Here is an 18,007-nt window from a genome sequence, read left to right on the forward strand (position 1 = left end):
TATCTATCTATCTATCTATCTGTCTGTCTGTCTGTCTGTCTGTCTGTCTGTCTGTCTGTCTGTCTGTCTATTTAGCCTTTGTCTTAGTGTTTAACATGTTGATCTTCCAATGCCCTGTTTTGAATTTATAAGTCTTTTTGATGATTGATTAATGATGGTTGATTAATAAAATAATAAAAAAAACGAATTAATTAGCAGGTCCTGGCGTTGGAAGTAAAAAAAAGCTTGTAATCTAAAGTTTCGTAATGTCAGATAACTTTTAACAAGTAAAAATGTTATAAGTGCTGGTAAACATTGCTTCCTGTGCAAATTCCATTATTTAACGTAAGAACAGGAATGAATATTTTTACATGTAAGAACTACACCTTTACATGTAATAAATTCATTTTAAATACTGAGAACAATTAGAATAATTAGAACTTTAACATCTCAGAATGTATTTATTTGTTTATTTATTGTGAAAACAGAATTAGCGCTGCTAAAATTTCATTCATGCTAGTAAAAATACTCTTATTAAAATAGGAAATCGGAAAGAGTCGGAAAAAGTCATGACTTTTTATAATTCCGATTTACACATCATTTTACACTAGGGCAAACATTATTACTTGTTCAAACTTAATGCGCTGATTTGTAATAAAAAGAGCATTAAAATCTATCAGTGCTTTGCTGAATGGGTGAGAGTGAAGCCTCTCGTCTGTGGAGGATCTCTGGCCTCGCTCTAAAACTACAGCGAGGCGGAAGTGTATGTTGCGGACAGTGATGACAACGCGCCGGTTCGCCCTATTACAGCCCCCCTCACTCCCTCTTCACTCCCCACCTCACTCTGCTCTCCTCTCGGCGGAGGGGGTTTAGGTGGTCAGGATTTCCCATGACGCTCCGTCAGTACGGGAGCATAGGGGCCCCGGCCAGCGGTGCCATGAACGGTACATGTCAGTGATTTTCTTTGTAGAGCTGACATTTCCGTCTCGTTAGCCGTAACTCTGCTCCTGTCAGGATGCTTAGGCTGTTCACTCTGCTGGTGGTGGCCGGCTTGGTGCTAGCGTGCCTTACTTCCTGGCTGTTGGACAGCTATGACACTACCTGGCACCCCAAACGGAGTTTAGAGGAACCTGAAGGCGAGCAGAGTCAGAGGAAGAGCGAGCCTCCTTTTCCCGGAGGCGAGCTGGAGAACATCTTCTGGTTTGTGCAGGTGAGCGGAGCTCCGTACTGTTAGACCAGCCCGGTGACTAGACAACATGTCTGAGACGGTCAGATCAGGGAATGTGGTGACGAGCGAGGAAGCGAGACTGCCAGAGGCCACAGCATCAATCTGTTGTTAAAGCTAGACATAATGCACTGTAAACATGTAGCGTTTTAACGCACCTTACTGTAACATTAGCGAATGCAAGGACGTCCTTTGAAGTAACACCACCAATTTAGCTTTACTGTTCTTGCACACCATGTTAGCGTCTGACTAGAAAAATCCGGTCCACATTAAATAGTTCAGCACTTGCAGTCTGGCGATCGCTTGCAGAATAGCTGCTGCATCATTTAAGGTAGATCCGGGATTTCGTGTTGGAAGCCAACTTGAGCCTCGTCTGCAGACCTTGTTAGAAAAATATACAATCACTGAAACACTGGCACACGATGTTGAGTGAAGCAAAGACTGCTCTCGGTCCTGATTTGCATCAGCCCGTCTTCCTAAACGTCTGAGAGAACCTCATACCATATAAATGAGTGTTTTTGATTTATGTGTATGTTTTTTAATGTTCTGTGTGGAGAGCGAATATAAACGCTAGTAATGCGTTTTGACTGCGTATGTGTTGCTGTTCTGTGCAGGTATCAGATATTCATATCAGTCGCTTCCATGATCCAAAACGTGTGCCGGACTTTGAAAGGTTCTGCGCTCACACTATTATTGACGTGATCAAACCGGCCCTTGTGCTGGTTACAGGTGAGTAAACTATGTTAGAAGGGACAGTTTGGTGGACATGGTTTAAGCCAAGGCCTGGACTAAGCTGTAGTGTTAGAGGGCCCATATGCAACATATTTTATTATATTTCAGCTTTTTTCCCTCAGAACCATATTTTTATGTTTTTATGTACCAGAAACCGTCATATTTTTACATAATTATTTCCAAACTCGTTTTACTATTTGGAATTAAATACGTTGTTTGTTACTGTGCCTTTAAGACTGATATATGTAAATGACCTCTGTTCTAATAAGCTGTCGTGTATTGCTGCTCATTTGAAAAGCATTATGATCTGAAACACTCCTTGTAAGTTAAACATCAATGGGCAGGCTACAGGCTGATTTGGAGGATATATTTAAATGTGATATATTTTTTTTCATCATAAAAACAGAGAATTTCAAAACGGGCCTGTAGGCTCAGAAGAGAACAAAATGTTTTCAAACTTTAACATGGTTTACCCCCCGTATCAAACCTTTATTTCAAGAAAGTGAGAAATTCGGTGCTCCATGACATGGACCTTTTAATAGTGATTCACCATTGTCTAGGTTTAAGTTTAGTCTGGAAAGTCAGCCTCAAAGGTTTTGCCTCAGGAATCTGCAAATGTGGGTTCTTTCTTTGATTGATACACCCTGAAATCATTATCATGTAATTCTCAGTTTGTATATTAGTTAATTGGCATTAGTAACATTTATTGACAATTATGGTATTTAAAATAAAATGACATATTATTGTTAACGTGTAATGAACTAAAACCATTGATTAAATGTAGGTCAGTTTTTGTATCAGTATAGACATGGGAATAGCGATTAGTAGGTCTGTCACAATCCTTACATAATCACTTGATTGCAGTTATTTGAGTGAATTGCCAATAACTTAGCTGACTGTGATTATTTTCCACTCTTGTTAGCTTTCACAGTCATATGATAATGTCACAATATATGGAATATGAGTTGGATGCATTTCCATCAGTTGAGTTGAGGCAGATGCATGTTTTAGTTTAGTTTATTTGACAGTAGCAGCAAATATTGCATCTTAGTTTGGATGTCAAGGAAAAATTCCTAAACCTTTTTCCATTGTGGCACTTAATATACTGTTTAACAGCAATGATAGCATGTATAATGTTAACAGGCTGTATTCATACAATAAATGTAAATAAACACATTTATTATGAGACAATAGTGGTCAACAAATGCTCTAACTTATGACAGATGCTAGAACAGCGGTGAGTACTGTTTGTTTATTTGAGCTGGAGCTGTGTCTGTTACGTATCAACAACCAGGAAGCAAGATAGAAAACCATGCTATTTGGGCAGTTTAGGCTTATACTTGTGTTAATAATTTCAGACAATGAACAAATTAAACTTGAATTTTTAATTTCTATTACTTATATGGCAAATGTGAATGTAAGCTAAAATTTCATGATTGTCACAGGCAGAGAGTTTTTAACAGAGCATCCAGGCTACTAACTTGCACATCAGCTTATATGTGATCAGCCCAATTGTAAGAGTTTTTGAACCTGTTTGTTACCGATTATTTACCAGGGGACTTAACAGATGCAAAGACTGAGAATAAAGTCGGCTCACTTCAACATGAGGTGGAGTGGCAGGCCTATCACAACATTCTGAAAAGATCACGAGTGCTGGAACACACTAAATGGATTGACATTCGTGGAAACCATGGTGAGTACCTTTCTCTCTTTTTCACATTACTATCAGTGACATTCCCACAAATGTAGTCCCCAGGCATGGTTGATTATTCTGTGTTATGACGGCAGGGTGCTTAAACCTTTTTCTTTGTTAGAAGATCAGACTTATTTGTTTAGTTGAGATCATTTTCTTGATTTAAATACTGCTTCATGTATGATGTAACCTTACTATTGATGGTGCCACCACAGAATATGCAACCAACATATGATAATTAGGATGTCTGATCCAGCCTGGTTAGATGTGATAGTCGGTTGTTTAGACAAGAAAATATTATATATATGTAGATAAAAAAAAAACAATGTGTTGAATGTGTAAAGGAAGCCTTAGAGCTGCGTCACCCTCTTTTGTAGTCTCTGCTGTTTATTTAGGTCTAGTATAGTGAGTCATCTCTATCAACCATCTGTCAGTATCAAAACAATTTAAGGACACATCTTGAAATTCTCTATTTACCAGGCATGTTAATGACTTGAAATGGAGCCCAGCACTGATTAGAGCTGTATGTTTTTCGTTTGCAACTGTGATAAGTGAATTGGTTACAAATGTACAACTTTTCCAGTCCAGAATGTTCAGGTATAAAGTAAAATCTCTGTCTGAATCTGATTAAGTGCTACATCTGAGCATTTGTGTATAAGCGGATCATAGAGGTGGGCAATATGGCAAAAATATAATATCACAATATTTTAAGACATTTTTGTGATGCACGATATGTAGATAAGACAGCTCTCATGAGTGCAGCTCTGATACCTCAACTTGTCTACTGTATTTGTACAATTTCCCCTTGGATCTTGTAATTGGTGTTGCATTAGCTTCCAGGCAAAACCTCTGTTTATTCATATACATATATGCACTGTTGTCCTCTGTTTCATGAAAAATGCAATCCACACCTATATTCTCTTATCATATCTCCTTAGATGCTTTCAATATCATATCTCTGGACAGTGTGAACAACTACTACAGGTCTGTGCAAAAACTTTAAGACTGCGTGATTTAGTTTGTTTTTCTAATGTAAACTTGACTGTTCTGTCATTACTAGTAACCTAAATGGATACATTAATTTGCTTAAATTAAGGTGGATAATTAAGTTCCAATGTGAAGGATTATGGAGTCTGCAATAGAATGGAGACTAGCTGAGTTATTGACCAGCTACAGTGTGCCAACTGTAAATGCACAAGTAGACACTGAAGAGGATCCAGAGTACTCGAAAGCATTTAATTAACACAAAATCAATTTGTAGGAGTGCGGAATAGTCTATCAGGTATTAAAATATACATAGCTGTTATGTGTATGTATTTTTTTTTTTATTTTGTTTTTGGGTGTTTAGGAAGTATTCTGCTATCCAGAAGGTTGGCTCCTTCCACTACGTACACAGTACTCCCTTTGGGAACTATTCGTTTATCTGTGCAGATGCCACTCTCAGCCCTGGACCTAAGCGTCCTTACAACTTCTTTGGAATACTTAATCAGGTATGTGTTTTCACAGTGAATTACAGTCCAGATAGTTATGTTTGTACATCCCTTTAAAGCTCATTTATCACCGTCTAATGTTTTTATGTTGTCCACAGAGTCAAATGGACACATTGGCCACCTTCAGGGAGGAGAGCTACAACAGCAACCAGACTGTCTGGTTTGGACACTACACCACCTCCACCATCATCTCCCCTTTCCCTGGAGTCAGGGCCTTGATGAGGTTAGGTGCTGCTGCCACGTTAACACTGAATGATGATGCAGGCTTAGTGAAAAAAAAACACATGAATTCCAATCTGATCTTTCTCATTAAGGTGCATGGCCACAAATTGGATATGTATCTGATCTAGGATGACATATGATGGTGGCTCAGATGAGTGAAAAAGATCAGATTTGCGTGTTCACACATTTCTGAAAACATCAGATCTGTGTCAAATTAAGGCAAAAGTTTGTGCCACTTCAGCCTGGTACTGTGATAACAGCTTAAGAAGTACAAAGAGGAAATACAGAATGAGATGAAGAAAAATTAACATGTATTAGGTCACATTAATTATACAGTTGGTTGGCCTTGAATTCCTGTCATATTGTGTTGGTTAGGCTTCATTTCTTGTCCTGTTGTGTTGTTTGGGCTTGAATTCATGTCCTTTTGTGTTGGTTGGTCTTTGCAGCTCAGCTGTGGTGTACCTGTGCGGACACCTGCACACGCTGGGCGGCATGATGCCTGTCCTCCACAGTAGACACTCAGGGGGCACGCTGGAGCTGGAGCTGGGAGACTGGATGGACAACCGCAGGTAAAAGCAACAGAGCTGAGTGGATAAAAGCAATAATAGGATAATATTATATTTTATTATTTAGGGAAGCAGTTTTACCTAAAATAAAATTTTTGTGTTGTTCCTGTGATCAGGTACAGGGTGCTGGCCTTTGACCATGACCTCATGAGCTTTTCAGACCTGACATTTGAGGACTGGCCAGCGGTGGTCATCACCAACCCCAAAGATGCGCAATACCTGCACCCAGGAGTGGAGCCGCTGGGTCGCATCCACAGCTCTACACACATCAGGTGTCCCCTCTGTGTGTGTCTTCTTGAGCCTTTAAGCCCCTCATGATTTTCCCCCATCTGCCCTCTCCATACGTATTGTTTATTTTCATCCTTTAAAGCCAAACCTCTTCTTCCCTGCATTTTATCTACCTATGGCAAGGAATTGTTTTTCTAGTTGCAGCGTTGGGTGCTCAGTGCTGATTTTTTTTTGTGTGTCTTTTGTTTTCTACAGGATGCTTGTCTTCTCAGCAGCACCAGTCACAGCAGTGTATGTCAGCATGGATGGAGAGACCCTGGGGAAAGCAGTGTCTGTGGGAGGGCCTCTGTATGTGCTGCCCTGGGATCCATCCCTGTACACCACTGGACTGCACACCATCAGGGTCAAAGTGGAGGTAAATGAAGGCTGCACCAAGAATATATCTGAATGTCTGTTACAGGCTTCATGTGATTTACATGTATGTGTTTGAGTAGATTACAAATTATATTAAGCCCTGTGTGGGAAGTGAACATAGCTAGTTATTTTTCAGTTAAACCCACATATCAATAAATTAATCAGTTAATCATCAAAATAATCACTGGATTACTCAGTTCTCACCTAATCAATCATGTCAGCCCTAGAATTACTATAGAGGAAATATAGAGTTTTTTTTTGGAAACATATTAGTGGAACATACTTTTATGGTAATTACATGCTTACTGATTTTGCTATACATATGTTTTATGCCAGAAAGTAGTACAAAGTGAAGAACTGAAATACAGATTGGAAAAAAGCAGCATTTGCATAGCAGTTCTATCATGTCTCTGTTCTTGATGAATACTTCTCTCCCTCCTTGTGGTCCTGTGTGTATGTGCACAAGGACTCAGCAGGTCGCTCCAAAGTGCGAGAGCAGCATTTCACACTGCAGGAAGATCTCACACCCAGCTTCGGCTTCCTACAGTCTTTCATCCTGCTTACTGACCACTACATCCTGGTAAGGAAGGGCAATTGAGTGAACACAGATTTAGAATGGAGACCATAGATGGCTGTCTAATTCCCAAGCTTGTCCGTGTGTTCACAGGCACGCATTGCTTTTGTGGCCGCTGTGTTGCTGAACGTGGGCACCCTTGTGGCCTTCAGATTCAAGCAAGTACCGTCTGCCCGAGGGCCAACTCAAAGGAAACATGGTAAAAATGACAGGTTGCCAAATGATCATCATAACCCTAACTGAATGGGTCCTAACATTCTGACCAACCACATATTCTTTGTACTCTTAGGGCTGTTTTCTCAAGCTTGCATTTCCCTACAACTTGTCAGCAAGATTAATATCTTCTACTACACCCTGCTGCTGTTTAATCTGTGTACAGCATTAGGTAAGTTTTTGAACAAAGTATTGCAAATGTCACCATCTCTGAAGGTTAAAAAGTTGTGCTGTATAGTGAGCACACACTGCGTGTAACAGATCTTCCTAGAGATATAACATATATACAACCTGCAGCATACTCATCGCTATCAGAATCTTTTTTTAATTTTTTTTATTACTATTATTATTTTCCCGTCATTTGAAAATTTGCCATATGCATGCTTAGTTACATCAGTGTACCTGTTTTTCACCTACAAAACTTTTAGAGATACAAGATTGTGTTACAGCAATGTTGTCTTGAATACTGTCTTGCTATTAGTGTATAGAGTGAACTTGTTTTATCTGGTTGATTGCAGGTCCTTGGTTCATTGGGGAGGTGATTGATGGCCACACTGGAGCCTGCTTTGCTTTTGGCGTGTTTGTGGATGGGCATTTTCTAGAGGGTAGTCTAACCTATGTAGTGGGCGTTATACAGGTAAGAATGGTGACAAATCAGAGGATTAAAACAGGTCTACATTTCAGTTCATACCCCAGGTTCATACAGCTAGACTTGTTATTAGTTCTTAGTGCCTTGCAATTTCTGTGGGGCCCCTTACCATCTCTTGAAAATGTTTAATAGTATTAACTATAAATGTCAACTGTATATGAAACAGAATGTTGCATTACTGCACTGCCTAATAAATCAGTTGAACAAGGCTTTACTATACAGTCATAGTCATATAATCTTTAAATGTAGTGAATGCTGCCCTGTTTGTGCCTCAACAAAAGGGAGAGGCAGGAGAAAGTCTCTAATATATACATACATATATATATATATATACATATATACATATATATATATATATATATATATATGTATGTATGTATGTATGTATGTGTGTGTGTGTGTGTATGTGTGTGTGTATGTGTGTATGTGTGTATGTGTGTATGTATGTATGTATGTATGTATGTATGTATATCATAATATATAATATGTTTGATGGATGTAAATTTATTTTACCCATTTTCATTTAGTTATGGCACTAAATGTTTGAACTTGTACACCAAGCTGCTTGTTGAGGGCTCTCTCCACCTGGAACCCATGAGGAGCGTGTTCCACTGTTCGCCCAGCTGTCACTCCTCTGCTAAAAGGGAATATTTTATCCTGAGATTCTCTCTCTTTCTTCTACAGTTGGTCTTCTTTAACATGCCTCTGACGTGCTACCTCTGCTGGAGTCTTCAGCAGCGCTGCCGTGGCTGCTCCTTCCGCTCCCACTTCTGCCGGCCAGGATGCCGCTGGCGAACTCTGGTCATTCATGTGGCCATGCTGCTCCTCCTCATCTGGCAGGCCTACTCCTGCTACTTCCTCCTGGAGACCTACGGGTCATTGGCTTTCTTCTTGTCGCCAGTGCGTACCTGGGCACTGGCGATGGGTCTGTTTCTGGTCTACAAGGCCTGGAGAGGATCAGCTCCAGACTTCGCTGACAATAAGAGCGACACGAAGTTATGACAGCAAGACACTGTGCAAAGACCCTTCATGTCCACTTTGCCATATTTTTAAACATTTTACCAGTTCCTTGTTTTGTGCCAAGTCTCACCCCTCTTCCTCAACAATCAGTATATTGAGTTATTTTTTGTCATGAAAGTGAGGATGTCATTTTTGTTGGAGTCAGCATTTCTGTTGCAAAGGTGCACAGGTCCTTTTATTTTAACATGAATCTTTGTTCATCTCTATCTTTTATCAGTAGATGAAGCTGAAGATGTTCCAGCATTTTAACACAGACACTAGTGAACAATAGTTCACTAACTTGTTCTGCTGCCAGACTTCATTTTCTATGGTCAAACACTCTTCACTTAAAATGCATGTGAATATTTTTGGACCAACACTGAGGGCCTACACGGTTAACAGAAGGGGAGGGTTCATGGTTTTGTATTATGGATGTTTTCTCTGAGAAACAAATGAAATGTATCAGTGGATCTGGTCAAGTGGTTGAAAACCAGTATCTCTGCTTGAAAAACCTCTTTAACCTGCTGGCATTGCTCAATAGGCACAGTCATTACGTTCTTTCTTTATCTGACATGTAGTTAGCTTTGGGCAGGGGTGGGAATCCTGAAACTTATGAGCTTTCAGTTTCGTTCTGTGGCTATCAGATGGGCATCACTAATTGAGGTTTAGATTGAACTTGTTGGTGAATCAGGCACGTGTGAATCATAGTCACTAGAAGAGCAAAAACAATCTTCCTGATAGCTTTTTGTTACCTGCCTTCTAGTGCTGCTTTAACCATTAAGACAGAAAATCCAACCCCAAGAGCTTCAAGTGCTCTTATGCTTTCTTTTGTAATTTCCATTCCCTCTATTTCAAGTTTCACCTGGCTGTGTAATCAGTTGATCGGTCAGGTAGTAGTCTAATGGCACATAAAGTGAACCCTTGTAAGATTCAGGATGTTTTTAACCAATCAACACTTCACTTCTTGCCTCTCTGTGTGAAACAAGCTGTCAATAGTTTGATACGTTGATAGTTAGACTATCGTAAGGCACATGAGGGGTTCCAAGCTGGTGCCTGCATGCAATCCAGAGTTTTGAGGTAAAGTTCTAATTACACTGTCAAGAAAACCACTGTTTTTGTAATTGCATATGAATGTACAATGTACACTCTTCAAGTAACATGAAAATGCAGTCACTGGTGTATATACACTACACCTGAGCTAACAGAATGAGTTGAGGGATATTCCCATTGGACATTACCGACCTTGAGATTAGGTTTTCTGGCTAAGTGAGAAATCCTGCTTTGAAGAACACCTTTTCCTCACTTTATCTTTGGCTGTGAACACATGCTGATGTAGCGCACAAATGAGGATGCAAACTAAAGAAACAATCAAAGTCAAAACATAATTCACACTCATCGTTTAGCGTTTAGTTTAGCATAATTACAAGAGACAAAGCAAACTAGAAGATAATGGCAATTTTACATGCACACAATACACAGCCAAGTTAAAAAGGATATCAGTTTCACTGCGTCCTGCACATGTTGTTTTTCTTTCCCTTTTGTCTTTTCTGTCTGCTTCACCAGTCCAACAACAAATTTGCTGTGACAAAGTTCCTGGTGTATTTGTTGGCTTTTGTTGCCTTTCTGTGTCAGGTCACTCAAGGTCTCTGCTGTCTCTCAGGAATGTAAAGACTTGAACAATGGGCTGCTCTGGATTATCTATCAACAATGTGAATGGTTTTGGAAGGGTTATTGCTTTTTTTGGTCATTTGTTTTTCATTTGTGGCACAATAATTACGAGTTTATGTAATCTGGTGTTTAACTCATTACTTGTTAATCTTGTGATGAAATCTGAATGTTACTTGAAATTACTTTGATTTTGAAGTGGTATGCTTTTATAATTTATTTATCCACATTGATGTAGTAATGTGTTCTGTATTTCTGTTTGTGGGCATTCCCTTGTTTTTAGTAGTCATGCTGCTTTGTAGTTCCATTATTGCTGAACAATGCTGAACAATGCTTCTCTCCTCGTTATGGAAAACCAGTTATCCAGGCATAGTAGTACTTGTGGATCATTCAGAATACAAATGACAAAGCAAAGGAGATTTCTTACAAAATAAATATCAGCTAACAACAATGGCACCCATACCACCGTTTTACAAGCCAGTATGAGCTCTTAGTTGTCGTCCACAAGTTACTGATTCTTCATACTTAGCATTTAATATATACAATGTGTAATTGAGGTACAACAAACCCATGTATTTCAAGGGCCAAGTTATGTGGGTCTTTTTGAAGTCACTGTTTAAAAAACTGACACAAAGGTAGTTTACTTTTAATTTATATATATTTTTTTATTTTAGTTCAGTTAATTGATTTCAAACAATCACTAGAAATTCACTTGTTTGACATGGTAAACATAGAGGAATTTGTACTGAAATGTCATGGTACTACAACCACCATTTTAAATGACAGCTAACCTTCAGCTAGAAGGTTAGCTGTCATTTGCGTATTAATCTGATACTGCTGCTCAAACTGAAATGATTGTCATACTACGAAAATCAGTATTAGATCCACAAGGAAAAATCAGTTTAACTAATTAACTAGCCTGCTGTATTTAGTGCATATCAAACATATCAAAATGTCAAAGCTGTCCATTGAGCAGATTTTCTTGTAAGCCATAATTAAGACACTTTTCAAAACCGCAAATAATGAATTAACTGAAATTGTAAAAATGAAAAACAATGTGGTTTTGTTAGGCACATGACTTTCACTGAATGGCTTATTGACAATCTAATACCACATACAGCAGTATAATTAAATTATTAAATAATTATACAAACACTATATGTGGTAATTACCACTGAAAATTCACAGGCCCCTTGTGAAAACAAAAACAGTACCCTCTGCTGGAGAGATGTGGCTCAGTCAGAAATTTTTACAATTTGCTTCCCAATGTTGCCTCCAGTCATCATGGAGCAAAAGGCAACTGCAATAAAAAATTAATTACTGGGATCAGAATTTAAAATGTGCAGTAAATATGATGTAAATATATATAGATATTTGACAGTGATTTAGATCTTACCACCCATGTTCTCGATTCCGTTCACTACAGTTTCCAACAGCTGAAGAAATGAAACAGTAGAATCAAATTTCTGCAGAACAATACAACTGTGTGTGTGAGTATCTGCTAAAAATCTTTTCTTACCACAGTTTCCTTCCTACCTTAATTTGACCTGTCTTCACCCAATGACTCAGCTGCAGGAGCCCTTCTTCATGCTTCTCCATGTAGTTCAGCACCATAAACCTTTCCCTAAACACAAACAGAGAAAATGGTTTCACTGGCTCCAAACTTCTGTGACAAGCAACAACCTGACTGAAACCCAGCAACTACATCTTACAAAAAAATACTACTGAGCATCCGCTAATTTTAATAAATCAAAGAAAATTCTGTCCACACATAGAATGTAACATTAAAGTAGATCTACAGGGTACATTCTATAATCTCAAAGAAATGGTCAACCAAAACATAACTTTCAATACTGTTATTCACTAGACAACACTGTAAGAAACTCTATAAACTTGTTAGTACCTAGTGATGTTTTTGCTGCACAGAGCTTCTTGAGTTTCATCACTCAGTGGAGGTGGGTAGGGTACATCTTTATTGTACTGAGAGATCTGACCACACAGGATCACGTGACCTCCATTGTTCATCTGCATTGTAGATTGGAGATAAGCAAAACCCGCCATTAACAACAATGTACTCAGTAGCAAGTTTATTAAATACACAAACTCTCTAAAGGTACATAACAGTAAGCTGTAGGCACGTTGTAATATTAGAGGCCACAGGTGGAAGGTAGTCTATAGCCCTACCTGTGATATGACTGTGTCACTGATAGGACCTCCCACATTGTCAAAGTAGATGTCCACTCCGCTGGGACAAACTTCCCTAAGTGCTGTTGAGATATCTCCCTTTTTATAATTCACAGCTGCTGTGAAACCCAGCTCTGACACCAGGGATTGGCATTTCTCATCTGATCCACAGATCCCGACCACTCTTTCACAGCCGTCCAGCCTGGCAATCTTAAAGCACAACAGTATACAATAAAATAACATACAGACATATCAACAGATTTTTAAAATGAGCATGTCATGTAGGTCAAAGACAGAGAATATAGTATAGAGAGCAAATTTTAACGTCTTTCATATCAACTTTCATACATTCATATCAACTTTCATTATTGTTAGTAGGTCTGGGTATTCAAAATGTTTTGACTTCCTGATATCAGAACAACATGTTTTATCTATACCTACTTTTAAATACAAAAAAAAAACTACAAAAACATTAAATCCCTCTAAAAATCCCCTCCCAATTTAGTCATGTCTAATTCCACCCACTAGCTAGGTCTCCCCACAACAAATTAATTGCAAAAAAATCTATTCCAAAAAGTGCAGTCACAGCTTGGTACCAAGCAGTCTCCGATTTTGAAGACTGTATAGGGGATATTCAGCAACACTGCTGCTATTTATATTTGTATTTGTACAACAGACTGTTAGTAACATATTAATAAAGCCAATCACAAGTCTAGATGTTGAAACAAGCATGCTGATTGGTTCACTGACTCTGATAACAACTAATTTGGGGGAATTTGAAATTTGATCTTAAATGAATTAATTTTTTGTTACACAGTGGTACTGAAGTAATTCTGATGTTACCATAAAAACCCTAAATATAAATTTCTTGGCATTAATTTTTTCCTCCTATAATTACAGCTATAGCGAGACCTAAGAGAAGTTCTACTTTAACTGATTGTATTGATTTCATTTGTAACACAACTTTCAATATCTTAATCTGTACCATAACTTTCAGTGTTCCAGACCCATTTAATTCTGCACGCATACCTGTCCAGCGAGGGAACCACAAGCTCCTGCTGCTCCACTGACGACCATGGTTTGGCCAGCCCCGGGGGTTACATGACCCTTCTCTCTTACACCTAGAAGCGCAGTGAGTCCAGGCATACCTACTCCACCCAGAACATATGACAGGTGCCCATCAACCATCCTGGGGTCAACCTAAGAAAAAGCGCAAGTCGGTCATACAATTCCACAGGAAACATAAGCATGTCTAACTTATGCATAGGACTGCAGTTAACAAATCATGAATACCTTCTGTAAAAGGTTACCATCAATCACATTGTGAGTTTGCCAGTGCCAGTTGAAGGAGGTGACAATGTCACCGACAGCCAGTGCTTCATTCTTGCTGGCCTCCACCACACCAACCCCACCTCCATCAACACACTCCTCCAGCCTCCATGGCAAAAGATAGTCAGCACCCGTGTCATCATTCATGCGACAACGCTGTACAGAAGAGTTTCAGTTCATTTTCAGCAAAGTCTTTTTTATAGAGCCATTAAGGCAGAGCTACAGCTGATAATTAGTGATTTTTAGTGATTTGTTCCTTTTTGTTCAATCCTTAATTTTAATATCAGTCAATCTCAAAAGTAGCATTTAATATGTTATCTGTCATGTTACATAAACATTCTGTAGCACAGCATTGAGTCTCTCTGCCTTATGAGTCCCACAGAACTCAGAATTTTGTGTTTCCTTGATCAATGTTGTTTTACTACAACACCCAGCATGCATTATGCAAATCCCTCCACTAATGTAGAGGTTCATAAATACAGATGTGATATTTGGCTTCTTATCAGTAATGTTAGCTATCTGGCTTCTTTTTGCATTAACCAGATAGTGGGGTAAAAAAAGACTTTCAAAAAACCTGCCCCCAAAAATCCACCCGAAAGCATTTGTAGTGTTTCAAAAGTTCCGAAAAAAAAAAACTGAAAAATCTCACTCTCAAAATTGAGTGGCATGACTGAATGAGGGGTTTACTGCAGATATAGCGATGCTTATATTTTCTATTTTGTGGGCCGGAGTTCCTGTTTAATATACTTGCATTTGCGAGGACTACTGTGAAGCCACTGTCACGAGTGTAAAGACTCGCAGCTCACCATGTAGGGGTCCACAGACAGATACAGGGTCCTGACCAACACTTCACCCTGCTTCAGGTCCGTAGCCAAGCTAGTCTCCTCTACTCGGAAATTCTCTGGAACTGGACTGCCATTGTTTCCTTTACACAAACAGAAACAGACCTTATATGTACCTCAAGATTTATAGACTGCTAGGTTAGCTAACTTAACCTAGCTTACATAAGCAGCAGTTCAGAAAAACACTCAAAACACATTCCGCATCTAAGCACTGCGTTAAGTTACCTGGGCGAGAGGAAAGCATAACTCTTTGCACCGTTAACATCTTGATAAAAACAGACAAATATGCTACTTTAACCGCTCAGAAAAAGAAACTACATAGCCCTCATGGGGGAGTTCTTCCACACAGTGCTTGCTAAACTTGCTAGCAAACTCCTTCATGGCCTGTTAGCCTCCTTCAAAATCATGTGACCGTCAACTCGGGCCCTGATTGGTCCCTGTGTGATCACAGTTAGAGCTCTAGGTTATCCACCTTTTTTAAAGTTTAGGTTACGTTGTGTGATCACCACAGGGGTATTTCATAAAACAGACTGTTCTCAGTTAACCAGACAACTCTTAAGTAAAAAGTCAAGTCTGATCAATATCGGTAAGGAACACTGTTCCTTTTCAAAATTTTTAATTTTCGGCTTAATAATTTCTATGAGGCTGAAGTCAACTTCCTATTCTCCAGCTTCTTGTACGAATTCTCCCGTTCCACCTTAAACACTGCAGCAGTTACATTCTGCCGTATGAGCTTGAGGCGCCAGAATGTAACTGCTGCAGTGTTTAAGGTGGAACGGAAGAATTCGGACAAGAAGCTGGAGAATAGGAGCCTAGTCATTTTTGTACTTATTGACGCATCCAGCTTTGTGAAATACTGTCATGTGTATCTTTTGGTTGACGATTTCAGTGAGTTACAGCGTTTGTGGAGCTTTTATCCGTTTATCATAAAGAGCCTAAAACATTCACCAGTACAATAACCTTAAAATGTTCATTGTTCAGTTTAGCGTAAATGTGCACTTGCTCTGCACGAGTGCAATAAATGTTTAATGAAATTTAATTCCTTACGGAATACTGTTCAGTGCGCCAAATTTGGGAATATCCGTTTTTTCAGTAGCGATGTTCTCATGTTACTAACTAGGAAGTGACGATTGAAAGTTTTTTTCGCCTCTCTTGAAAGCAACACGCATAAAGCAGAGTGGTGTGTCTTCAAACTGCGACGCAAAAATCCTGAGGTACTGTAATGCACATAGTGTTGTGTTTGAGTGTCGATTTTCTAGTCAGTGTTGCACGAATTAGCGACGTGTGTTTGGGCTGTTTGGTGCAAAGCGTCGAAATTAGAGCTTCACCTAACGCGCTGGGTGGTTCCTTTCTGAAATGACAGAAGTGCATGTCAAATTCAAGCTACTGTAGATGCTTCCTAAACTGTAACTGTTCGATTTAGGGGGGTTTCCCCCTCCCACGAAGGCTCTGCTGTAAGGCAGCATGTTTGAGGGTTTATTTAGTGCATTAGATGACAGTAGATGTTGTCTAAGAGAAATGTTATGTGTTGCAGAGATGATTACTTTGATTTAAGATTTTGCGTTTCTATCATCATTGGGGGTTTAGAGGTTGATGTAAGTAAAGTAAATCTATGACAGTTGTATCCTAACTGCAGTGGGAGGCTCAGGTGGTGTTGCTTTAATGAGGGAGAAGCTCAGGCTTCTTTTGCTTGTGCAACTTCATGTTGCAACAACTGTAACTATTTAATTGGCTCTTCTGCCCTCGCCTCCCAGCTTTTCTTTAGTTTTGTGCAAGCATTTTTTTGTTTGTTTGTTAATTATTTGTTTTGATTCTGAATGGTTGTTAAAGTAGAGTACCCACTTTGACTTTAATGTGTGACTATGAAATAGACTTTGGGTGGTATTTGGATGTAACCATAATTTGAAGACTGAAGCTTTACATTTTGGCATGTGTCTAACAAGCAGTTAAATCAAGAATCTGCACATTGGATTGGTATGGGCACGGCTTTACATATCACAGAATTTTGAAAATTGTGAACAATTGCTAATTTTTGTCATTGATACCTAAAGTAGTGTGAACTGTCTCATGGGTTGGATTGCTTACATTCAAAAATACTCTTACTTTCATGTGCAGCGCATAGCTTGTATCGAGAATCACTGGCCTGAATGTTTGTTGGCTTTGCACTTTATTTTAAGCTGAGGCAGAGACAGCACACACACACACACACACACACACACACACACACACACACACACACACACTCTGACACATGGCTTGGGCCCAGTGTCTGCTTTCCTTTGGCAAGCATGCTTGGTCATGACTGTAGCTGTTGTTCTGAGCTGCTCAGTGGCCTGCACATGCAGCACTAGGTGCATTAGAGACAAGTGGCTCTAAAGCCTCTCTGTGGTTTTCAGTTTGAATGAGGGAATCCTACCAAATACCATTACAGGTTCAGGGCCCTCAAAGCCATTAAATCTGCCCACTCTGAAATGGCCAAGCTCTCAGTTTATCCATACATGTCTTAAGATTATCCCAGATTAAAGCAACAAAAAAAAAAAAGAAAAAAGGAAAGGGGGAAAAAGGCCTTTCTAAAGTGTTTACAATGTTATTCTCATGTGGAATACATTTCACACAAGGCTTTGGGCTACACTACATACAGTAAAGCTTGTGCAGTAATATATTGTGTGTGTGTATACTAACATTTTAATATTCTGAAAGTGTTTGTTTGAGCCTTTTTCCTCATGCATGGACAGTCTTAAGATTAAACATATACATTTCCAGTTTTGAAACAGACATTAAGCCTGTTGACCTTTGACTTAAAACGACTGCAGGGAGCGCTGCTTCCACTGTATCCTCCTTTACCTGACTAATGCTCACAATTACTTCCTCAGTATAGACTCAAATAGTGAACCTCGGATAGTGTGACTGGCATTAACACCGTTCTGTCTCTCAGCACTTCTTTTAACAAGTAGTGCAAACGTGCAGGGCTGGAAAATACTTATGTGATTGTACTCATTACTG

At 39.2% G+C, this 18,007-nt stretch overlaps 3 protein-coding genes across 4 annotated transcripts in view; 2 read left to right on the top strand and 1 right to left on the bottom strand.

The window, feature by feature from the left end:
• The first annotated feature begins 763 nt into the window (after positions 1-763).
• On the top strand, positions 764-10,773 carry tmem62 (transmembrane protein 62). Its single transcript, XM_036594195.1, has 14 exons — positions 764-1,189; positions 1,819-1,933; positions 3,492-3,629; positions 4,568-4,613; positions 4,978-5,119; positions 5,218-5,342; positions 5,788-5,910; positions 6,024-6,179; positions 6,391-6,550; positions 7,016-7,129; positions 7,217-7,322; positions 7,413-7,508; positions 7,855-7,973; positions 8,670-10,773. Exons 1-14 carry the CDS (start codon positions 995-997, stop codon positions 8,985-8,987), a joined length of 1,953 nt encoding a protein of 650 aa, XP_036450088.1. The 5' UTR covers positions 764-994; the 3' UTR covers positions 8,988-10,773.
• A 515-nt stretch (positions 10,774-11,288) lies between these two features.
• ptgr2 (prostaglandin reductase 2) lies at positions 11,289-15,403 on the bottom strand. Its single transcript, XM_036594199.1, has 9 exons — positions 15,230-15,403; positions 14,969-15,087; positions 14,127-14,318; positions 13,863-14,033; positions 12,834-13,043; positions 12,553-12,674; positions 12,186-12,273; positions 12,046-12,085; positions 11,289-11,949 (listed from the first exon to the last, which is right to left on the bottom strand). The coding sequence occupies exons 1-9, from the start codon at positions 15,267-15,269 to the stop codon at positions 11,885-11,887; spliced, it is 1,047 nt and encodes a 348-aa protein (XP_036450092.1). The 5' UTR covers positions 15,270-15,403; the 3' UTR covers positions 11,289-11,884.
• Positions 15,404-16,140: 737 nt separating this feature from the next.
• mideasb (mitotic deacetylase associated SANT domain protein b) overlaps positions 16,141-18,007 on the top strand; it is a 35,046-nt gene continuing 33,179 nt past the window's right edge. For both annotated transcript variants that reach the window (XM_036594191.1, XM_036594193.1), the window contains exon 1: positions 16,141-16,218. The gene's annotated coding sequence lies outside the window, so the exon portion shown is untranslated. The remainder of the gene's footprint in view (positions 16,219-18,007) is intronic.

This window comes from Colossoma macropomum, unplaced genomic scaffold (genome assembly GCF_904425465.1).
Source record: "Colossoma macropomum unplaced genomic scaffold, Colossoma_macropomum, whole genome shotgun sequence".
Classification (NCBI taxonomy): Eukaryota; Metazoa; Chordata; class Actinopteri; order Characiformes; family Serrasalmidae; genus Colossoma; species Colossoma macropomum.